Source organism: Sebastes fasciatus, chromosome 21 (genome assembly GCF_043250625.1).
Source record: "Sebastes fasciatus isolate fSebFas1 chromosome 21, fSebFas1.pri, whole genome shotgun sequence".
Classification (NCBI taxonomy): domain Eukaryota; kingdom Metazoa; phylum Chordata; class Actinopteri; order Perciformes; family Sebastidae; genus Sebastes; species Sebastes fasciatus.
The window spans coordinates 23,891,035-23,916,798 of NC_133815.1; the positions used below are offsets into that span (position 1 = coordinate 23,891,035).

The 25,764-nt window shown below is 42.3% G+C and overlaps 1 protein-coding gene across 3 annotated transcripts in view; it reads left to right on the top strand.

The window, feature by feature from the left end:
* LOC141759297 (partitioning defective 3 homolog) overlaps nucleotides 1-25,764 on the top strand; it is a 432,434-nt gene that overhangs the window by 161,866 nt on the left and 244,804 nt on the right. For 2 of the 3 annotated variants that reach the window (XM_074621247.1, XM_074621248.1), the window contains exons 4-5: nucleotides 1,584-1,774; nucleotides 5,773-5,910. In XM_074621247.1, coding sequence (XP_074477348.1) covers nucleotides 1,584-1,774; nucleotides 5,773-5,910 — 329 coding nt within the window. The remainder of the gene's footprint in view (nucleotides 1-1,583; nucleotides 1,775-5,772; nucleotides 5,911-25,764) is intronic. The other variant, XM_074621249.1, reaches the window with a different exon arrangement.

The window sequence follows — 25,764 nt, forward strand, 5'->3', positions numbered from 1 at the left end:
CATTGGCTTTTTGTCAAGGGAACCAGGGGGCGATGCTAACTTCCTGGTTGGCCTACAAAAATACGTCATCCCTGCACCGCTCTATAGAGCCCTGACCATAATCCTGAGACCACAGAATGATCAGGTAGGAGGATTATATGGTGGTAGTGAATTCAATCGTAAGGAAGGAGAGAGGTACAATGGCTGTTTTATCATGTGAGCATATTAGAGCAAGTACAGGTGAAGGACATGGGAGACGGGGTGTGAGTCACTGAGGTCAAGAGAGAGACTTCTTGAGAAGATTAGTCTTTGACAAAATATTGAAAGCCAGGGTGTGATTTTTTCTGTCTGGAGAATAAAGGCAGCTGACAAACACGTGTTGATCTCACCTTTATTTTTGGGATTCAGTCACATAATTATACTGTCTTCATTCCCGGCTACACTGCAGGCGGTCACAAGAAACACTTACAGTAGCAGTCAAATCTCCCCAGTCTTGTCACAGCATTAAACACGCACGAGTTGCGGCACAGCGTAAGCCGTGATTAAAATGCGTCGCTCCCACCACTAAGACATGTCTCTGGTGTATCAGATGGAAGCTTAGCACCGGCATATGCTCGCTGCCATGATCCGCCGATGGATGACAGGTGGTTACCCAACTATTTGCATAATCATGGGTGTAACGTGCAGGCTGCTAGAACGTCAGAAACAAATCCATATGGCCTTTTGGGAAAATCCAGATGATTCATACCCCGACTCCCGGATATACTCACAGTGTAACAGACATCAGCAGGATTTCTCACTGAATGTTTTAGCTGGAGTGTGGAGTGTGAAGTGTGAAGTGTGGAGCGACTTCATTCTCTCTACTTGTTTTGGCAGCTCTGATCAGAAATGTGAACCTTTTTTAGTTGCAGATCGGTCAATGTGGCAACATGGACCAGTGTTTTCCTGTGCAGTTTCTTGTATATGTTTGATGGCTGGGGTAATTATGGTTGTGAGACCCGGTTTAAAAACTGGGAAACTTTCCAAAATCAGCTTGTGTCAGTAGTCCAGTGTGTAAGAATGACCCTTATCTTGAGAGTCAGATCATGATAAATGAGCAATTTTGCTGCAATTACGATTGTAATTGTTATTTTTAGGGTGGCTAGGCTGAGCAAGGGGTTGTTTAATTTTTCACATACATCATTTTCTCTCATATTTGCATTTTTTTTATGGCTGTCTGGTTAATTTTCCAGCTAAAATTATAGTTATGGTATATATATATATATATATATATGTCACTATTGCGGGACTCAAGCCAAGCCAAACCTCTCCGAGTTGTACAATGTTTCCCTCTGGGCTGAATAGACCTTCTATGGAAACAAAAGTATTTATAATCACCACTTCCCGTGTTTCAGCGGACATATAGTGTAGTCGAGGAGGTACTGCGGGGGTCTTATGGTTACCAGACAGAACCGTGGGCCCACAAATGTGCCACAGTTGGAACACTGAGGTGGAAAGTGATCTGTTCAGTATGTGAATAAAGGAGCAAGTGGTTTAATGTTGCTGTAACTCTCTTTTTCCTTTTTCTTTCCACCCTCCTTGTACTCCACTTTCCTCCTCCACAGACATGCCTCTCCATGTCCGTCGCAGCAGTGATCCTTCACTGGTCGGCCTTCCTCCGGGTGAAGTCCCGGTCGATCCAGAGGAGCCGTCCAGAAAGAACCCAGCTCGCTGGTCCACAACCGCTGGTTTCCAAAAGCATCACCACAAACTAAAAACAAGCACCGGCAACGGCACCGGCAGCCTGGAACGAAAGGTAACTTATAAATCTGCTCGGTGATCCATTGGTATCTTCAAATGTGACTTTTGACTGCTCTCAAGAGAAACACCTCCAAACTACTAATTACTATGATAAACCTTTTACATCATGAAGGTTTATGTGAATATAAAGAGGTGTTAAAACTCAACAGAACTTAAAATTGTTACATCAGTTCTGTATTACACCGCTCAAACAGCATCTTGCCCAGAAGTTATTTTCCACAGAGCTGCAGATGAACTGGAGCTGCATCAATTATAATGTCAGAGAGATGAGCTCTGAAATCTCTCAACCTCCTGCAATCTCTCGTTTTGAACTTCCTTACTGCTTTCTTCCCTCATTTTCATTCCGCCTGTCCTCTGCGCCCCGAATCAAAGAAATAACCGTCAGATATGAAACCTGTGCTGCCCTGCTTGCAGATATCCAGCAGTGGCATCAATAGTCTCTAACTGAAACTACTTCCTTCTGACAACACCTCTTTTTGTCTTCCAAGAAGACGAGCAGAGATTCCCTTTTGTTCCAAATTCACCTTTCTGGGGCTTTTCAAAGCCTCTGATTATGAATCCTAAAAGAAAGTGTAGCTCAGGTACATCCTCCCCACGGCTTCTGAAAGAGAAGGAAGCCAATTAACTTCTCAAAATGGCTGCCCCCACGTGGTGCTGACAGACCTTTACGTCTCGCTGAGAGAGAGAGAGAGAGAGATATCCGTTCCCGATGAAACAGAGAGGTTAAAAAAAGGGAGATGATTGAGTGCTTGGAACGTGACACGGCAAACCTCCACGTGATTAGTGTGTCTGGAAGCATCGTCTGATAATCCTATTTAAAGACACTTTAGTTGTCAGAGCCTCAACGATGTAACGGCACACTCCCCGGCGGAGGGCGGAGGGAAAGAGGTCGAGGTGAAATGGATATTAGGCCTTTCATTTTGTCAGGATGGGGACATCTTACACTGAGCAAATATATTCAACTGTTTGTTTGTCTGTGTGAGCTTGTGTGCTCGAAAACAATGAAGAATATGAGAGTGTTAATGGATGCTCTTCCCTGTGGATTCCACTCTTGTGTGCAGGATATTAATGTTTGGTTGCATTGCACTGTGGGATAAGCAGGGTTTGGGGTAACATCATTTACATAACAGGATTTAACTTTAGATTATAAACAAATTAATGTACATTAGCACATCATATAACAACAACAACTGTGACATTACACCACAGATTACATGTAAGAAGTGATTCATTTTACTCCAAAAGGCTGCTTTAATATACTTTGCATCATTTTAAACATCCTTAGTTCTGTTTGTTTGATATCCGATCGAATGAGATAACAGAACTGCTATTCAAATGATGGCTAAAATTAGGGCTGTCGCAATAACTGCGCTTTGTACAAGCCAACCGCAGGGGACCGCAAGCAACCGCCACAACCGCCACAACCGCCACAACCGCCACAACCGCCACAACCGCCACAACCGCCACAACCGCCACAACCGCCACAACCGCCATGTTCTTTTCTTTTTTAAATTCTTAACAATGGGAGCGCCACAAGCTAACATAAGGCTTGATTTTGCTGTGATTGTCTGCGCTCAGTGCTGGACGTTTGCTGTTTATCTGGTTGCCGAAAAATGTTCAGCTTTCGGTAAAACATTGCATTCGTCACTGTCAGTTTATACCCAGCCGTCCAATCACAATGGAGGAGGGGCGGGACATCACATCCTACATGTTGGCTACATGTGCTGAACAACAACAATGGAGGTGAAATGAATACACTTGGACCGACGGGGCCGTCCTCTCCCCACGTGCTTCAGTCTTCCCTCCCTCCAGAGCAACTTCTATACCTTGTGCCGACGTTTTTACATCTGTGGATATCCCGTATCATAGCAACCAGACGCATACAAAAGCGTCTCATCTGAAAAAAAAAGCTCTGCGCCTCATTGCCCTTCTGTGCTCCACATTGAACAATAAACAGGTATGACAATCTTTGTCATTTAAAAAACAACAATATAATATATATATAATATAACAACAATATCCTGACAGTAAAGCTTATTAATACAGCACTCAAATCAGGATAAAGGTAATTTGCAAAAAAAAAAGTCAATAATACCCCATATTGCGCTGTTGAGCCAATCATTATCAATCCAGGGGAAATTCCTCCACCGTGACAACCCTAGCTAAAATACATGTTGCACACTGTCTAGATTTTGGAAATAAATTTGACTGAATGCAATGTATCCCATTTAGTTCTTGACTCCCATCTGTAGCAGGTGATATCTGAATTAAATCAATTTACGTAATCATCCCGTCACTGGTGGCTGGTTTAAAAAGTAACGAGCTAGCACTGGGAGGCTGTCGTCTTTATTCAGCTCGTCCAGCTCTTGACTGGGCCATTCGATTTGTTCCAACAAAAAGGGAGTCTTAGTCCTCAAAATCCTCCATATCTCTTTTTCATACATCTATATATATTCATGTCAGTTCAAGACGAAGTCTATTTATATTCAATCAACAACAGATGTTGAATATATTAGTCAGCATTGACTTTGATATATTTATGTCTTGGCGGCAACATTGTTCTCAAAGGGAGCCATACATCAGTGATGAGCATTGCCAGAAGAGCGTGTGGATGTAAGCCATACACTATAGTGTCTCCCCATTGTCTGGGGTAATTTTCTTTACAGCCAGCCGTGTTCTGTCCAATCCCCCGTGAGTCCAGTTATGGCCGAGTAAGGCTCGGTTCTGCTAAATCTCCCTAATGCAAGCCAACGGGAGGCCTCAGTCACCAGCTAGCACTGTAAACTCATCACGTCTCCAAATGACTTTACAGTACCTCACGCTCCGGGTTCTCCACGCTTAGCAAATAAAGGGATTAGGCAGTAGATATGAGCCCGTTGATTTACTGCTGTACCGCTCTGGTATCTGGGTTTTCTCCGCATTTTTACGATCTGTGTCGTAAACGTTTTCGGAGAGGGCTCCTTTGTCGCGCCGTGTTGCATGTCGGGGACCGAGGCCGTGATGGCTATCAGGGGCCGTCTCGGTAGAGCCCACGTGTCCGGCTGAGTTTTACAGTCCTGTCTGCGGTGCTTCCCCAGGCCCCGTCACGCCACATTCAACCGCACTAAAACACACATGGCTTATTATATCATGCAGGGGGTAGGGATCTCTCCCCCTGTTCTTTCTCACTCTCTTTCTTGCGTTGTTTCCTTCCATTGTATCACTCGCTGAACATAACTTGTTTTCATTTGTCTTTGTTCGTCTTTTCGGATGTCTGTCATCACCCCCCCCCCCCTCCCCCCCCCCCACTTCTCTTTCTGCAACATGCCACTTGGAAGTTATTTGTTTTTAACTTTTGTCTGTGTTCTTTTGTTGTGTGATGTCTCATTAAAGGGATCCAAACTTCTGTTTCTGTCAAGTCTCGCTCTTTAGCTGCCGTTTTCTCAACTCATCAGACCTTAAATCATTCTCATTCGGTTTGTGTGCCTCGCTGAATCATTGTCTCCGCTGTGTCTTTTAATATTAATTTGCTTTCATTTTTATTCAAATAGCTTCAGCCACCATGACCTTCAATCGCCGATATTTCAATGCCAAGGCTACCATGTCTGGAATGTAATTTAGTGTGTTTTTGTGTGCTCGTGGCCATTGTAATAAGCCCGCTGAAGTCTGCTGGTGTTTGACATTACCTTGGCAGTAGCATTTTGGAAGGTGCTCTTTTGTGTAATGGAAGCGCTCAGCTGTGGCTGTCTCATTGTAATAGGCCTCTTAGTAGCGGCTCAGGTTTAGATATGGGGAAAGGGTTAGGGGTGAGGGTTGAATGGAGTGAGACTCGAATGAACAACACAGTATTGGTTCGTGGCACGCGTCCAAGATATACTAACCGACATCCACCACAAAATGTCTGTCATCCAGCGGCTATAGGTAGAACCAAACCACAAAGCTGTCTCCATAAATCTGGAGAATGGATGTGATAGTCATGCAGCGATGTTAAGCTCTCTTCCCGTTCTCCTGCAGGGGAGAGGAGGCCATTCCTACCGGAGTCTTCCTCGCGATGCGAGTGGCTGGTCCACTCAGTTCCAGAGAGAAATTACTCGATCTTCTCTGAGCGCCAACCACCCAATGGTGGACCGATGGCTTGACAGACAGGAACAGGTAAGGAGGTGGACTTAAAGGAACAGTGTGTTTCTGTGGGGATCTATTAGCAGAAATGGAATATGATATTCATAACTACGTTTTCATTAGTGTATATTCACCTGAAACTAAGAATCGTGTTTTCGTTAGCTTAGAATGAGCCCTTCATATCTACATAGGGAGCGGATCCTCTTCACAGAGTCCACCTTGTTTCTACAGTAGCCCAGAACGGACAAACCAAACACTGGCTCTAGAGAGAGCCTTTCATGTTTTTTGCATTACCTGAAGGCCACCGTAGTTCTTCGTCAAGCTTGTGAAACCGCGGTAACGTAAGCAGCAGAGTGCAAAACCGTGGTACCGCCAGCCGCCCTGCTCCTGAACTAGTGTTATTATAGTAAGGATGTCCTCTGAGCGAGGCGAACAGTGTTGCCACGGTTTTGCACTCGGCGGCTCACAATACCACAGTCTTGGTAAGGGAGCAGAGGGATTGGTTGCAATCTGCAACCACACCACTAGATGCCGCCAGATCTGACACACTGTACCTTTAATACAATAAAATATGTCAGTTATTTAGGTTTAAAGACGGGAAAACACATCTTGTTTCAAATCATAAGCAAGCGTAAGGATTTTGGCCATGACGTGTCAGTCATGTTGGGCCACCACCTCAGTTTTTAGTGTCACAGCAATCCCTGGCTTCATGTTACCTCGTGATCCTGATACGTTCCACACTGTGATGTATAGAGGTTTGAAATTTGGGAGAAAGAGAACACTGGTATATTATAACACCCTGAGCTGGGGTCTTGGAATCGGAAGAGAAAAAATTGGATCGTGCATACTGTCTGATACTGTCTGCCGCACTATTTCTGGCAGCTATTATTATCTGCATACAAGAATAGTTTTCCTGCCCACTTGGCAGCCCTATTGCCTTATAATATATCCCACTGAGTGACAGTAAAGTGTAACATATGCCATTTGGCTGAGACATAAATCCAGAGCACATTAAAGTAGCATGAATTCTTCAGCATGGCTGGCCCCTGTGTTTGTACCTCTCTCTATCTGCAGAAAACACGCTGCATCGTGTCATAATGCATCACACCCTGCCATAGTGTTACAGCAATCGTAAGCACAGATAGTGACAGATAACAGAGTGAGGATTACAGCCCCGCTGACTGCTCGCTGCCCAAGCCAACTTGAAACAGAAACGCTGACTGACATCAGACTTCATACTTCTGTTCTATGTAGCGGTACTTTTCATAAAGTAACAGCGCACGCTGTTAGTCATTGCAGGCCCGTCTCCTCACTTCACACCTCCTCGCTCTGTCGGCACTTTGTGATTGTCTCGCTCTGCGACCGGTCCCTCAACTCCTCAGCCTGTCAGAGGAGAGAAAAAATGTTCCCTTTTAAAAGTTATTAAAAGTGACAGAGGCTCTCTGCTGGGAGAGCAGAGATGACCTTGGGAGGTGTCGGACACGCTGAGCTCGACGTGAAGAGGATTTCTCCCAGTTTGTCTGCCAGTCTCTGCCCATCACTACCGCAGCTACCTGCTCTGACCTAAGTAGGAGGTGTTTAATCTATCCCTCCTTCGTGTTATAGAGTAAGGAAAGAGCAAAGAAAGGCTATGAAACATTGTAATATGGAGAGAGGAGTAAAGCAAATGGACTAGTAATAGAATTGAACAGCTTCCCTGTGTTGTTTTCCATTCAGCTTGAGCCAGGGTTCTCACCTGAATGTCTGGGCTACTGTGCTGCGGGTTTCTGGGTGGTCTGTCTGCATTTCTGTTTCCAGTCTCATTGAAAATCAAACCCGGCCAAGGTTGTGTCCCATTGTCACGGCGGCCGAGGAAGTATTTTCATTCTTAAGAGTTCTCTTACAGTATTTTGTCTCTGGCTAGACAGTCTGTCAGGACAAAGCAATCTTATGAAAAAGAAGCTTTTTTATTGCACTGTGTGTTTTGTCCATCTGGAGGTACGGCAGTATTGCTCCAATAGGATGTCTAGCCATGACACAAAACACACTAACCTTTTACAGAGTAAAACAGCAAATCCTCACATTTAAAAAACTGACATCTCATCATCTATTTTTGATAAGATTGTTGTATAATCAGATCCACCCGAAAAATTACATTTATTATTGATACATCTATATGTCGTGGAAATGTCAACTTAAGGAGTCAAGTCAACAGATTTATTTATTTTTATCTGATAAACATACATAACTCTATTTATATTTGGTTTATATGATGATGTAATCCTTCAGTTGAAGTTTAAAGATGAAAATAGTGTAAAAAGTGTAGCCTCATGGTGCTTGAGGTAGCCTTGTCTTCCTTAACATTAAAGTTACTGTGAGGGAACATTTAACTGGTTCCTCTGTATGACCTACATCAGTAAACGAGACCATCGGCGAACAGATTGGCTATTTCTATATAGTTTTTCTTAATGCTTCTCATCAGTGCCACCGGGTTGGATTCCAGCGAAATCAGACAAAATCATCATGCACGTTCACCAGAAACTCATTCAGCAAGCCTCGCTGCTCTGCCACACTGACACCATGCTGCTGGAGGCCAAGGCCGTATTGCTGGACCCGCTGAAGCGAAGGTTGGCACGGCAGAACCAGAACCAGGACTGAGCGGATCAGACTGTCAGACCCTGCTCCAGTAAAATTAGAGGTTTTCTAAAGGGAGTCTGGTGTTCGGGAACACTAAAGCTTTTGTCCACAGGGACTGCCAAAATCAACACAAAATGAAAGTTCCTCATAGTAACTTTAAATATCCTAAAGTTAGTTGGAGTTGCAGTGGTAAACTGGACCCTCTCTCCACTACTTTTTAGAACATTTTATTTAATTATAACTGTGTCAGTTTGATTCATTTCCATGATTAGTAATTGTTGAACTAGCTGTAGCAGAAATGGTTCAAGTAGCTCAAAGAAGACACAAGCAGTGCAACATAAATTTGTTCAAAAATGAAATACCCAAATCCAAGATTACTGTAAGGTTTCCAGGTTAATACTAAACGAATATCTCTTAAATTGTGAGATTATTATTTTAGGGCAGGAGTCATACCAACATAAGTATATAAACATTTAATGAATAACAGCCGGGGTGTCACAGAGCGAGTATAAGCATCCACACGATAGCTAATTCTCAGTGCTACCTGAGTCTTGGTAATCTGACAGCTGTATGACTTAAGATGACTCACGAAACACAAATCCGCTCATTAGAGGTGACACAGCGACGGTTTCAAAGAGGCACCTCGTTGCCCAGTTGTTTCTTTCCTTGACTCACTGTATCTCAGTGTTGATCGCTGCCTTCCCCTCCCACACATCATTGTTTGATAGTCTTCTTTGTCTGTTTGATGGGCGGGCAGCACAGCAACATCGAATTGGAAGATAAAAATACACGGCGTGGGTTAATTAAAAAGAATTGTGATCAGTGCTAAAGCGCTGGCGGAGATAATGAGTGTACACACACACGCAAACACACACACACATACACGCCACGGTTTTAGTAGAATCACACCAATTAGCAGTTGTTTGTTTATCATGGATTATTTATCTCATGTACTTTATTGTTCTGCTTTATGAGTAAAGATAAAAGCAAAAACGAAGGAGCGAAGGAGAGGCCATCACACTCATTTCTGTCTGTTCACTGAAACAACTGACGCACTCTTTACTTTGCATATTTAATATATATACTGTATGTGTGTGTGTGGGTGTGTGTGGGTGTTTGCGTCATGCTCCAGCAGCATCATCTCTCAACTTCACGCAAACACCGCCTCCCTAATCATACCTTAAGTTTTGAAGCACTTCTTCCAACATTAAATCTTTTCCTTTTAATGGCTGATGTAGGTGAAGCAAGCAGCTCTGTTAGTACACTCTTAAAGTGCTTCACTTCACCATTTATATTTAAGCAGGCCTTCCCACCCTCTGCTATAAATTAGGAATGTGAAGTCAGTCCGACTAAAACGACACTTTGACTTCTATGCTTAAAATACCAAAGAGGCTGTTGAAGTTGGACGACGACACCATTAAACTGTAAAATCTGTGATTCTGTCGTCACCACCAGAACCCAGACCTGATGAACTCAGTGAGAGATTTGATGCAGGAGTGGTTATGTTAACATTTTATTTTACATGAATACAGTTGGGGGCAGTATTGTCGGTGATTAAGTTAATTCCCCTTAAAGGAATACTGTGTAGCATTTTGGTTGATCTACTGGCAGAAATGGAATATAATATTAGTAAATATGTGTTCTTTAGTGTATAATCACCTGAAAATAAGAATTGTGTTTACCTAAAGACCCGGACACACTAAGCTGACACACCGCGGGACACACCGCAAAAACTAGACCGACAGACGCTCACCGACGGCCCCGAACTGTCCGACGGCAGACCGTCGGCTTAGTGTGTCAGGACCTCTAGAATAAGCCATTTATATCTACTCACGGAGCCGGCAGCCATGTTTCTACAATAGCCCAGAACAGACAAACCAAAGACAAAAACATGAAAGGCTCTAAGGAGAGCCTTTCATGTTTTTACCTGAAGACCACCGTAGTTCTCCGACTGTGAAACTGTGAAACTGTGAAACTGAGCCGCAGAGTGCAAAACCGTGGTACCGCCAGCCGCCGTCTCTCTCTCGCTGTCTCTAGAGAGGGCCGTTTGTGTTTTTTTGCGTCGGCCAGTGTAGTTCTCCTACACGCTTGGCACACGGGAGGAGTTTAAATTGGGTGCAATCTGCTATATCACCGCTAGATGCCGTCAGATCCTACATGCTGCACCTTCAAAGCCTGGAATCTCTGATTAATTTTGATAACGAGACAATTTCATGAATTTGATAATGAGTTAGGTGGTTAGGTCAGGCTTTTGATTACTTTTCTTTTGTGCAAATGTTCAGCATACAACACAAATCACAAGGCCACATCTCGCCAGTCTAGTTCTATCTGGAAAGTACGCCTCACTTGTCTTATGTTTATCTAACCAGTCGATAAATTCACTTTAGTGTCAAACAATTCCATCTGAGACTTGGAGAGCTCCAGCTCTTCAATCCCTCGCCACCCTTACACACACACACACACACACACACACACACACACACACACACACACACACACTGCCAAATGTGGCGTGGAGAAAAGCCTGCTCTATCAGCCCATATACGCCAAGGCCTTATGAGTTATTCTTTATATAAACAGCTGACATTAACGTTGGCCTATTATCCCACTGATGAATGCTAATGGGCCTTCCCGCTCAGCATCACATATACACACACATGCTTACACATGCGCACACACATTCGGATCTGGCTGAGTGCCTCTCAACTGTATTATTTTGCAGCCTTGATGAGGGACCGGAGGCCATTATCATGAGCTGCACCAGAGGCGGGAATGACACCAGCTGTCAATCATAGAGGGATTTAACCCTATCAAAATGGCTCACATGGAGGGAGATGGAGATGTTTGACGCGCATACCCAAAAAATTCTGAGTTTTAGGGTTTCAAAGAAAGTGATAGACAGAGAGACATTTTATTATAGATACTGCTTATCATGGGTTATTTATAGAACAAAACAAATATCTATTTTAATATGCTCAGAATTCATTTATCTGTTATTTGTTGGCTTACTGATGCTTTGAAATTATGCTTCAAATAGTCATGCCCATAACAAATTAAAAGAAAGAGAGATTTGGAGACAGAAATCATTACATAACGGAGTCAAAAACATGCCTGAGTGGAAGCAGCTCTGATCAGACATCTTTGAACAAGACTCCGACTGTGGGAGTTCCTCCCTCTCTTTGTTGTCTTAATGAGACACCTTGTCTGGCGAGTTTTAAAGGAAACCAAAGTGGCGAGGTGCCCGGCTAAATCATCGAGCCAGCCCTGTTGAAAGGAGATGAGTTTGTTCGACTTCAAGCCGGAAGAAGAGAGCCAGGAGCAGTTTGAACACACTCCTTTCCTTTTATATTCACGCGTCAAAGATTCCTCACCAAACAAACACAGATTGCCATTTATGAACTGATTCATCTACAAAATGTTATTTTTCTCACCTTTTTTTTTGGCTCTCCCACTTCAGTTCATAGCCAACAGTTGTTTTACTAGTGTTCACACAGTGCCGCTTTATTTCTTCACAATCACTGGCTATGAAAATAAAGCACAGTGAATGAATATATGAATATGTATTAACTATTTTTTCTCAAAGTGTAAAATTTGCAAATCCTTTGGAGAAATGTAACTTGCTTTAAGGAGTAATTACAGTATTTGTCAACCATATTTTTGTCTAACTGTGTAGTATAGCAGCGAGTTGACCTCTAAATGGATTATCTATGCTATGTTGGATAACACAGTTACAGAGATTAGGGGTCTACTGTACTTTCAAGGTAGATTTACAGTTTGACTCAGAAATAACTGTGTGAGCTGATTTCTGTTAAACTGAAGTGTTTTGGAAAGCGGTGAGCTTGCATTCCCTGCCCCAATCAACATTATCACTATCATAAAGCTCTACAATGGCGGTAGTGTAAATGCCATCATAACCAATAGTCATAATGGACAGACATATTATAACACCCAGGTTGACAAAACAAACACCTTGTAAATGAAAGTCCGTTTTTTTATCAGGGCATTAAATAGACGTTATCGGTCACTTTAAGCACCATAGATGTGGATCGGTAGGGGCCTACGACGCCTGTAAAAGTGAAAGCGAAACTTAAAATATACTGTACTGTATATTATACTGTTTTACTTGCACCAACAAAACCAAAGAAAATTCCTAGTGTATACCCTTTACACCTTGCAATAAACACCATTCTGATTCTGATTCTGAAAGCAACACGCTGTAGTTAAGGCAACAAAACCACAACGTCTTTAGGTTTATGCAACAAAAACAGTTAGGTTAAGGTAACACCATTACAATGTCTTTAGGTTTAGGCAACAGAACCACTTGGTTAAGTTTAGGGAAAAAACATTGTGTTTTGGCTTTAAATAACTACGTTTCAGAAGTGAAAGTGAAATGTAATGCTTGTGAACACAAAGACTACCACACGTTGGTTTCACAATAGATGCAAACTCTGGTGTCCTGCAGTGAAAACCCTGTATTTTTTTGCCCTATCCATCGCCCCCCAATCTCCGCCCCATTCCGCTTCAGCTACTGCCACTTCGGTTGCTGGAGGTCGCTATCGTGTTCTTTTACACCTTCTTTCGGTGATCACCCATGTGAATCAATGATGAGACCTACTAGTAGGTGTAGCAGGCCCATATTGACCCACATCTATGGTGCTTATAGCGACTGATAACACCTATTTAATAGCCTGACAGTCTAATCCGCTGTTTTTTGTGACTTTACTGCCAAGCCAAACCATAGCTTAATTTTCACTTGTTTCATTGAAAAAACAATAAATACAGTGGTAGACATTTCATAATCAGAATATGTTCTGAAGTGGTGGATCTCCAAAAAAGAAAAAAATACTTTGGAAAACCCTTAGGTGGGTCAATTCTGCACGAAAGTTAGCGTTTAATTCTCTGCGCTGTTGTTGGTGAGTGAACTTCGTCTCCTCTCCCGACTAGCTTGTTGGTAAAGCCCACACAGTCTGCAGACCCTGAGGCGAGCCGCGGGCAAAGTTAGAGCAGTTGAGCATGGAGAGAAAACACAGCAGTAACCCCCAAAACCCTGCCTGCCTGACACAGTCTCTCTTTCTTTCCGTCTCTCTCTTTCTGTTTGTACCTGTCTCTCTGAATGACTTCGAGACCAGTACAGTCATGGGGTGAGGTTGGAGAGGAGAGCTCACCTGCGTCTCTTCTCTCCAGGGCTATCTGGTGGATGCAGCGTTGGCAGCGTGGCGTGCGTTAGGTTCAGATACATCTGGGCTGATGTTTGATAAAGAGCAGATGGGGGGGGTTTTGTTGTGTGCAGGAGAGTGCATAGAAAAACAGCAATCCACATTCCAGAGCAGCGCAGTCAGTCCCGCTGCGGTGTCCTGTGTCTGCAGAGAGGACCTTGCACTCATCCAGGACTTGCCTCTTAATTCCCCCTGAAACACACACAGGAAGGTCGGCTGGCTCTAAAAAAAATGGTTGCAGGAGTAGATGAGAGCCCTTGTGCATGTTTAGTCTATAGAAGAACACTTCAATGTATACATGCGAGATGTACTCTAAAAGATGTTTTCTAATTGCTGCCCAGTGGGCCTGACCAGTAGGTGCTGCTGTTTATTCAACAGTGACTCCAGGCACACGAAAAAATACATATTTTTATCCCCTATTTGGTATTATCTCTGTTTATAGCCGTCTTCTCATTTCTCTCTTTTTTTTTCCTGCTCATTCTTTCTACACTGCAAAAAGTCACTTATGTAATTTTTGCTAATACTTATAAATCCACTAATCTGATTTATAGTGACTTTCTTTCAGTGGAATTATCTCACCTCTATTAAGCATTAGCTTAAGAAAAGACTTAATTTAAGAATCCGATAATACATTACAAACTGTACATTTTTATACCGTGGACCCTTTTTTCCCCTCCGCTCTGAGTGCTGTGTAAATGGCAGCTCACCAGAGACTCTCCGGTCCAGCCTGGGACCTGAGTGAGGACAATGTAGCCTTGAGCCTTGTCACAGTGGCCCGTCCTCTCTTAATTAGCCATCGCCGCTGAACCCCTGCCGGAGCGTCACGACCTCTGACTGACCAGAGCAGGTTTTCTCCTAAGGCCCGCACTGCTTGTTAAGCCTCATTTAGTACTGGTCGCCAACTCTTTTCACCTCTAAGTGGGCTCGGGCAGTTAGTTTTAGCGTTGCAATGACTTGTAGTGAGTGAGTGAACTGAGAGTGAGAATGCCATAATGACTATACCATAAGAACAAATTGAAAGAAAAAGAGGACAGAGGAGGATACCCCTGCTTATTACTTCTTTATGGAGGACTTTGACATCTAATCTTCCCGTATGGGAGCAAACAACAACACGACTTTCTTACAATAATATATCAATATTATCACTTTTCTCAATATTTTGGGGATGCAAAAATGCAAAACTGTGCCCAAAGTTTTGGTATTGAGCACCAAAACTTTACTCTGCAAAGCACACCTTGGTTAAAATGACAAATCTCCCAATCCTGGATTATGGCAATTTAACCTATAGATTCGCCTCCAAAAATCCCTTTCAACACTGATCGCTGTAATCTGTATTCTCTAGTCAACTGGCCATCACTCCATACCAGGCGTCAGATCCACTGGTGTCAGTTCATTTATAACAATATCATTGGCAAAACCAACCCTCCATATCTCCGCTCACTACTCAATATCTCCAACAGTAACCATAATTTACATTCTAGCAAATTCATCAGTATGGTCGTTCCAAAAGTCCGCAGCTCTTTTGGTCATCACTCGTTCCAGTTTGCTGCTCCTAGTGACTGGAATGAGTTGCAAAAGATGCTCAACACCCTCATTCCGTTACCCTCCTTTAATAACTCATTACAAGCCACAGATCACTGCACCTGCTTCTGAATTTGCATTTGTATATCAATTGTTGTATATACTGTATATTTTGTGATTTTTTAAATTTTGTCTAATGTTCTGCCTCTTGGCCAGGTCATCATTGGAGATGTGAATTGGTTCTCAGTTGACTTCTCTGGTTGAATAAATATAAAATAGATAAATAAAATAAAAGAATAATAAAATTAACTTTTTGGAGCAAAATCAGATTTTACAGCTTTTTCTAAATTAGATAACTTTGCCTATAAAGTTTCACCTCAATATGCATCAGCCACCAGCTGTGTGTAGAGTCCTGCACACAGCCTGAAGCAACAAAATACATTATAGAGTTAGTGTAATTCTGTTTTAGATAAGTGTGTGTTCAGATGATGTGATCAGGTATCACGCACACACACTGTTGGTAGTGTGATTTAGATGATTCATTTCACAGCAAGGAAAATAGATTGTAAATGTGCAATTATATAAATAATGCTATTTAACATCTCATTATTAACTTAACATCTTTGTTAGCAATAAACGGCAGTCTCACCACACGTGTGTGTGTGTGTGTGTGTGTGTGATTTATATTGAGTACACGACAGTTAATCATCCACCAGCTTTTTCTGGCCAGAAGCTTGTCTCGCTCGGCTCTCTGCGTCTATTAGCATTCAGCAAGGCTCCCCTCTCACCTTCACACACACACACACAACATAGACACGCCGGGACAGACGGAGAATGAGAATGATAGAAATAAGTGCTTAACAATTCAGAACAACTTTCACAACTTAATCCCAAGCACATAACACAGCAGACAAATGTAGTTCCCAAGGACAGCATGTGAAAGGGCCTCCAGCAGGGGACTGAAAGAGAGACAAAGCCCAAAATGTTGCTCTGTACTCAGAATTGGGAATCAGCTTCTTTTGGAAAAGAAGAAGAACAAAAAGAGCTGTCATTCTCTGACAAAGTTTCATGTCACATTGGCCTTTTCTTTCCCCTCTAAGCAAGATATCTCTTTTTTTGGTTCTTGTCTTCTTGCCTTTTTTTACTTCATTGAGAATTGTGCAAATCATGTCTCTTCTCTTATCTCGTCTGAACAGCTGAGGAGGCGGCAGACATTTTTTGGAAGTTGCCAACACTCTTCTCTATCAGCTGTACTCTAGGCTGAAAATGTTTAACCTGTCTTGCTCTGCGGGGCTGTGTTGTGTGTGTGTGACTAGACAGTTCAGATTAGAGTTTGACTGATCAGGCTTCAGAAGGTTGTTTCTTTTTTTTTTTACATTCCCGACAGCTTTTTGTGCCATCTTTCAAATTTGACTATTTATATGTAAAATCTTCCCACTGAGAATTATAATTAAATTGTTACTTTTCCCTCTATAATTTTAGTTTTGTCCGAGTGGGAAAGTCTCTGAAAATGCATGTGGGTAAAGCAAAAGCAAAGTAGGGCTGTCAAAATGAACGCGATAATAACGCAAAATAACACAAATTTATTTTAACGTTACTTTTTTTTTTAACACATCGACGCAATTGATCTTTCGGAGGTTGTAGCAACTTAGTTTTAAGGCTAGAGTGAAGATACTAGCGTCATATGGAACTACAAAACTTAAGGAACCCATTGGTATGTCATACTAGCTTGTCGCTAAGGAGGCTGAATAATGCTCCAAATTTGAGCTACATTTTGGCGAAGAAAAACTGGCATGGCTATTTTCAAAGGGGTCCATTGACCTCTGACCTCAAGATATGTGAATGAAAATGGGTTCTATGAGTACCCACGAGTCTCCCCTTTACAGACATGCCCACTTCATGATAATCACATGCAGTTTTGGGCAAGTCATAGTCAAGTCAGCACACTGACACACTGACAGCTGTTGTTGCCTGTTGGGCTGCAGTTTGCCATGTTATGATTTGAGCATATTTTTTTATGCTAAATGCAGTACCTGTGAGGGTTTCTGGACAAAATTGTCATTGTTTTGTGTTGTAAATTGATTTCCAATTATAAATATATACACATTTGCATAAAGCCGCATATTTGCTCACTCCCATGGTACATTTTGAACATAAAAAATGTGCAATAAATTTGCGATTAATCGTGATTAACTACGGAGGATCATGCGATTAATCACAATTTTAATTGATTGACAGCCTTAAACAAAAACAATAAAAGTTGTTGCGTTGGAATTAGTCTACAGTTAATACTCAGTCATCATGATATTCAGCAGTTAATTAAACACCAGCATCATCCTGCTTTATCTGCAAAGTGACACATCTAGTTTTCCGATGTAAAGGTACTTGTCGGTGTCCTTCCCCTCCGTGCTGAAGCAGTCTTTCTCCCTCCTCCTGTGTTCCTCCTGTCAGGTCATTAGTACTCACTGAGCTACGGCTGCTCTTCATCTCTTCTCGTCTCAAATTTTCTCTCCAAAGTTTGCACTCGTCTTCTCACTTCCTTCTCTTTCGGCTCCCTCTCTCTCCGTGGTTAATTACTGCTCAGATATCGTTCCCTCTTGCACGTTCACCCCGTCGCTGCGAACAGCCCTTCAGCAAGGCTGTCTGTGCTTCGCTTGTAAACACATCACCTTTTCTTTTTGGGCAAGTTCTGTTCAATTCTTTTTCCCCCGCCTTGCTTCAAAACACTAAAGACAAGTGGATGTAATAAAACAGGGGACAGGTGAATAATCTGTTTCCCTTGTCCGTCCCTCTACCGCCCTCCATCCTCGTTTCTGTCCACACCACCTCTACAGTATCAGGGTGGCTATCCCTCTCCGCACCGCTGGCCGCGAACGTGTTAATTCTTGATTAGGGTTCACGCTTTCGCCTTCTCCGATTTGCTCCGTGGAGTGAGAAATCACTTTCTCAATGAGAATAATTGAACACGGGCAGGGGGGTGCCAGCTCATTACCCACAAATCACAGGGAGCAGGGGCACCTTAGCCGAAGACAATAATGACTTCAGGGAATAAAACGGGGGCCGCCAGCGTGGAGCCGAAAACCAGCGTGGGCAGCGGAGAACAAAGCTGGGAGAGGAAGATGCACACTCTTAACAATGTTTCTTAAGGTGAAATCATTTTGTGCTTATCTTCCTACATTTTCAGTTGAATCCAATTACTTTTTTTCCAAGGGGGGGCAGTGTCTAGGCTTTGGAGGGGAATCTTTTGTAGGAGCATGGCCGATATTCAGGCGAGGTGATGCTGCTGTGAAGTTAATTATACCCCTCTGGTTGGCATGCCAAAAAAAAAAAGATGTCTTCCTTAAATGATCATTCAAAAACACCAAAACCTGACTCCAACTCAAAGAACAAGAGAGAAACATAGAGGTAAATGAAAGTATATTCTGCAGCAGCTACATCTAGAAAGCTCTTTTTTATGACCAACACTGAGGTTCTAGATGGACTTTGATGATTGACAGTGCCAGATTTCCCACAGTGCGAAGTCATTCACTCCTATTTATTTGATTTCTTTCTACTTTCTCACCCTCTCTTTCTCTCACTCCCTTTTTTTTTTATAATACGCCACACATTTCCACTCTCCGCAGAGTGCCAAATGAGTCCACTCCGACACAATGAGCTCCATTGTCACAATAGGCTTTTCTCACTGTTTTATAGGTCCCATTAGGGGGGGGGGGCAATGCTTTTAAGTTGCTGAAGGAATGTAATAAGGCCCCGGCCGACAGTAAACATCCACATCTCGGGGCCACAGAGAAACATGAGACGGAGGGCTGCTTCGCCATCTCGGCCGAAGAGACCCGTTTCATTTGCATCGGCCGGAGAACAAAAGCGGTCACAGTTAGATGCGAATGGAGAGGAATGAGGTGGCTTCATTTCAGAGCCAAAGGAGATGGAGGAATAGAAAGCCTTTTAAAGAGAGAGGGGTGAGGGAGGAGAGACATGGTAGTGGGCCAATCAGTCCATTTCTGTTCCTCCCATACAGATGTAGCCATGGTAGCCAACCACTTTGTGCTGCACCACTAAGAGCTATTATTTGGATTCATTCAGATATCGCTCCGTTCTTGATTGCGCACCATTTCTGTTCAGTTGTATTTCAACATTTGATGGAGAGAAGCCTACAGCAACTTATGAAGGAATGCATACAGAATATGTGTGGCAGCATAATGGTTGTAAAGGTCACGCTGCCACATCAGGATAAAGATGTTACCGAGTAGTACTTTGTGTGTGTGTGTCCATCAAATGTCAAATTTTCTGTCAAATAGTCCTTGAACATTATCTACCTTGTCATTCATTGTATGCCACTTTGGAACAGAGATTCCTGTAAGTAGAAGTGAATATAACTTATAGCCAGATAAAGCATAGACGCTCAAGTAGCCGTTGGTGTTCGGCGATGAACTCACTGAGACTTTAAATGAGCTTTACATATGATAGATAATCAATCACAGTAAACATTGTGCAGAGGAGGTGGAAGTACAACAAATAGTTTGAAATGTCGTCTGACAGGAAGCTCTGACATCAAAGATTTCAGTATTACACGCACTTACTATACTGAAACTCGAACCTGAAGACAAGGCCGAATATAATATGAGCTTTATATCTTATTTCTATCTTACTTTATACTTTATGACATCACAAGTTTGAGTTTTATCACTCTAGTTTTTGGATTTCGGTAGACCGTCGGAAGAACATTTATGAATTTTGAAAATGGGTGTAGTTCCCCTTTAAGGAGGCTGATGTTTGTCAGCTAAATCTAAAATCTTGGATGTTACAGCATCCAACCAACACATTAATTCACCATCCAGAAGACAAATGATATCACGCTTGACTGCAATAACCTTGAAACTTGTTCTGAACTGAACTTGAAACTGTACTGTAACTTTCATCAAGGTACCGCTATGTTTCCAGTGATAGATTACCTATCTCCAGCTTGTTTTAATACTCATATTTCAATGAAGGCATACTTGTTGCAACTCATAATGTAATAACTGTGCATAATGTAATAATTTAAATGTAATAAAAGCTCATAATGTAATAATCAGCATAAGAAAACCATGAGCGCACAACATAATAACAGTTTTTGCATAATAATAATAATACATTATTACTATATGAGAAAATTATTACATTATAAATAAATGTTCTTTTTTTGAGTATGGAAACGCCTCTGACATTCAGCTAAATACATGATGCAAGAGGTATTTTTGCTATTAACCCAATGTTTATTTTGTAACTTTTTACAAGCAGAAACACAAGAACACACAGAAACATAATAACAAAGATGATATCAAAAATGTAACATGTTCTGCAGTAAAACATGCAAAATCACTGGAATAATCCTTTGAGCTTCTCAATATGGAGGGTTTTAAGGGACGAAATTAAATATATATTTATGTATTTTTGTATTTTATTAAACCTTTATTTTACTAGGACATTCTCTCTGAGATATAAAATCTCTTTTTCGAAGAAGTCCTGGCCAAGAGGGCAGCATAAAAAGTTTCACATAAAAGCACAAACAGCAAACTTAAAACAAAACAGCAAAATGTTAAAAACAACATAAGAAATTCTCACATAAAAGAAACAAGCAACAGACTTATAACAAAACAACAAAACAAGAATAAATGAATAATTTGATAATGTAATACTTGTCATAAATAAATAAATCATACATTAAATTAGACTTTAAACATACAAATGTTATTTTTTGTGTATTTATTTATTCATTTGCACTTAGTTTTGGCTCTTAAAACCCTCCATATCTCGAGGCTGGATGCCAAAGTTGCATTTGGAATAGCCCAGCTAGCGTTAATGGTGTCATTCTAGCAAGGAGCATCTCTGTAATGGCCCGCGCTTCTCCCCACAGAGCACTTTTCCATTGGAATCCTCTCCTCTTTATGCTCCAGGTATACAGGCCATGGGAGCTGTTGTGTAGAATAGCACTCCTGCCGAGCTCCATCACAACATCCTCTGATATTCCCACATGTAATCATAATTTCAACCAGAACCACGCTGACAGTCTTTTCCATTTAGAAAACAGCGGAGCAGAGAAACACCAGTCGGTTTGCTCGTCGGGGTTTTATGTGTGTCCGTCGGGTTGGAGAAGACGAGACTCCTGCTGATGTTGTCGTATGATTGGCTCAAACATGAACAGATACCTTGAGATGTAAGTGTGCCTATGGGTACCATGTTTGTGTGTCGTAGGTGTGTGTCTTCACATGTGCGATGTTTACATGCTGCAAATTGGCTACCCGTGCTCCTGTTTGTTGTGGCGCTGATGATTTCCCCGTGCTCTTATCTCATCAGTGTTTGCAATCACTCGTCGTATTTAGCGAGTAAATTATCTCCAACTCTAATTAGCACGCTCGTTTGATCAATCGATATCTTGTTTAATCACACACAGAGCCACGACGTATGCAAACACAAAAATGACTTTTTTTAATATTAGAATAAATACAAGTTTGTTTGTGTAACTCAGAGAGCGCCCCCTACATCCTCCCTTTCATTCCTCTTTCCTCCCTCTTTCTTGACACCCCACCCACCCACACCCCGCCCCTCCTTTTCTGGGTCCACTAGATTACCGTGGCTGTGCCGGAGTCTTTTGGGACCTCTCTTCATTACCGGCCCTCCACAGGCCCCTCATCTCCACACGGCCCTCTTCATTTAGCCCTGGCTGAGAGCAAGGACTCGGCCAAATGGCTCCCCCCTCCTTCCCCCCCTTATCCAAGAATTTCAGCTTCCAATTAAAATGAAATGGAAAAGCGCCCCCCACCTTTCCCCCACACTGCTCCCATGACGCTACAGATGAGCCCCCACTCACCCCACCTGCTCAAACAAGGCAGCAAACAACGGCTGATCTGTGGAAAAGACCCCTGTAATAACTCGCTGCAATGTGTACCAAGCTTTGCTTTCCACTTAATTATTCATAGTTCAACATCATTCACCCTCATTCCCTCTTCTTCATTTCCTCCTTTGTCATGTTCAGTGTATTTAGAGCTGGAGGTCACAGCGTGTTAAAACATCCTATATAGAAAATGGATGAGATTCCTTGTGTGAATAGCTGCTCTCCATATATTAACTCCCAACGCTGCCGTTATTACTCGCTGATAACATTTGCATCACAGTAACTGTTGTGTTGTATAGTTTATAGGATAATAATTTGGCAGCGTAATTCATTGGCAGCCACTGTACTACTCAATAAGTCAGTGTGATTCTGACTCACGTAATTGCAGGAGTGGCTACTGAAAATAATAATAACAAAAAAAGCAAATGTATTTAATTGCAATCCAGATCTGAAACCGCGGGCGCTCTCATTGAAATTCAAACACCCGCTATTATTTCAACGGGGGTAACTTTCGCTCGTTGAAAGATGGATTAAACGTTCTGAGCAGTGGAAAGCAGACTGTCCTCCCACTTAATAAGCTCAAAATGATGATTAATCTGCGAAAAGCACCACAGAGCTCTTTTTAATGCATGGATAAAGACCTGGGATTCAGCTGGGACCTTCCGCTCAGCTGGGCTGCGCACTCAACCCCCAGGATTATCTGTTCAGAATCACCTCCCTCCACCTAAGCCAGGTGTCTGGGAAGGCATAATATCCCTTTTGAACTATTTTTTTTTATGCACCAGATACTTTTAAACACCCCTTTGAAGTGCTATTCTCATTCAAAAATGCTATGCACATTTCTACTGTATTCAAACAACATTATTCACAGAGCTCGTAAGAGTAAGAAGTGCTCTGGACAAAAGCCGGTGACGATAACTCAATTCGCAGTAATTCCTACCCGTTTGAACCTCCGGCTCTCTGGTACAGGAGCGGTCTGCTCCGGTTGCGGCTGTTATTGATGAGGTTTGGAAAAAAGTCTCGGGCCTCTTTGTCCGCTTTGGGCCTTTGTTATTGACCTGGTGATTGATTTAAGCCCTCATAATTAGCAGGCCTAATTTAATTAAAGTGCAATTTAACGATACAGTGGGCAAAGGCAAAGGCAGCTGTGTCATTGATAGATCAGTCCAGGCCTGATATGAAACAGGCGCTGGCAGATGATGTATTCCGCACAAAGCAGGTCTCTCCCTGTCGGGGGCTCAGGGAACAAAAGAAGAGATGAAGATTGCAGTTGAGAGACAAATAGGGAGAATGAGTGGAGTAAAGAGAGAGAGAGACGGGCCTTTGTTTTTTCCAAATATCAGCCCACAAACAGCGCTGTCCGCCTCTCGCCTCCACCCCTGCGCATCTCGCCGCCCTCCGTCCTGATGTGGACAAATGCAGCCTCACATCTCTTATCTAATTTGCTTAACAGCATTAGGAACCGGTCCCGTCCCTGTAATTTGCTTCAAGTAAATCCATGTCAGAGCCTGAACTTTTACGAGCTCGAAGCCATGTCTTTCCAAAACAAAACAAAGAGAGGCAGATTTAGAGGCTGGAGATTTTTGTTGATTAAAAATAGGTGCTGGGATGAGGAAGTTACATTAAACTTGGCCAACTGGGAATACAATATACCATGCATATCATTGGCAGGGAAATATATAATTGAGAATGGAGATATTAATTAGGGCTGTCAAAGTTAATGCAATTTTAAAGCTAAAGTGAAGATACATCATATGAAACTAGAAAACCTAATGAATCCATTGGTACCAACCATGTCATACTAGCTTGTCTCGAAAAAAGCTTAAATAACGCTCCAAACTTATTCTAAATTTTGGCGAGGAAAAATGGGCATGGCAATTTTCAAAGGGGTCCCTTGACCTCTGACCTCCAAATATGTGTGAAAATGGGTTCTATGGGTACCCACGAGTCTCCCCTTTACAGACATGCCCACTTTATGATAATCACATGTAGTTTTGGGCAAGTCATAGTCAAGTCAGCACACTGACAGCTGTTGTTGCCTGTTGGGCTGCAGTTTGCCATGTTATGATTTGAGCATATTTTCCCACTCCCATGTTGATGAGAGTATTGAATATTTGTCAAATCTCCCTTTAAGGTACATTTTGAAAAAAAAAGAAACGTGCGATTAATTTGCGATTAATCGCGTTTAACTATGGACAATCATGCAATTAAACGCAATTAAATATTTTAATGGACTGACACCCCTAACATTAATAAATGGAAACATAAAGCCTCACTGGGGTCGGTTATCATTTATCTTTAATGATATTGTAATTGATATTGCTTTGGATTCTTATCAAATTCTGGTTTTAGCTGCTGGAAAATCATTTGGGTGAGAAAAACGATTTAAAAAGCAAAGACCACCTTTTTTATAAAAACAATAATCTTGTCATAAGTGACATCATAGTTTATGTTTTGTTTTTTAAATTGAAAAAAAAAGTGTTTTCTGCCTTGCCATCTACAAGATGGATTTTCCCATATATTCCAATAAAGTGTTCCAATAATCATGAGCTGATTATGAGGCCTTATGGCTATGAAAATGCTGCATTCATCAACCATGCTGAAGAAAGGACTGTCAGGACTAGAGAAAGTCCAAACTTTTCTGTCAGGATGGATGAGTGGAATCAAAAAGCTTGTTTCCTAAAAAAAATGTTTCCAATGCAGAACAGGTTCATGATACCCAACCCCGCTCCCCACCGTCCTAACCTAGCACAACAACTCCTATTTGACTCCCCCTCGTCATCATCAAAAGGAATAGTACATCTAATGTGGAATGCGAGTGCTCTCCTTTGAACAAGGCTGGAGCCCATGGGTGCGGGGTGTGAAATATGAAAGACAACACATGTCCTCATCAGAGGACAGCCGCCGCCTCGGCTTTTCCCTTTGGCACACAAACATAGGACTGTAGTATCCTAACCTCGCTCGCTCCGTCTCTCTCCCTCACAGACATACGAACCAGAGAGCTAGCAGGCACTGGGGTCACACCGCTTTGATTTCCTTCCAGATCTGCAATTTCCAGTCCAACAGGGAGCTAATAGTTTGCCAAACAAATGAAACATTCATTGAAAGAGTCCCCGATACACTACGCTGTATATTCTGTGTACAACTCTGAATACAATGAATCATCGTTGTATCGAAATCACCATTAGCTTACATCATCATGATGCTAAAGATCATAACAATATAAAGAAGATAAGAGAGTAGGCTAAAACGGGTATTTGCCGCTTTGCTGACAACCATTAAGTGCCATTTAGGGAACTTGTGGGTAGGATGAAGGAGGTCATTATGACCCTTCATCATCCACTAACCAGGTTAACTCTTCACTCAGCCTTTTATAATGTTCCCCCATCCCCAACATAAATGTAAATAAGTGTCTCATAAGCTCAGTCATTGTGACGTATTAGTTGTTGTAATGGCGTTGGAGTCCGATGGGCTGGTGGGGAATGAAGGGTTAAGGATAGTGGAGAGAGAGAGAGAGGGTTTGGCCGGGTCGTCGGGTGCAACAGTCATGTCCAATCTATTCACAGAGGCCATTTTGGAGCGTAATTTGGCCCCGATGGCAGTTTCCTCTGAGGGCATGGATGTTGAGGGATAAAAGAGCTTCTGTAACACGCAGAATAT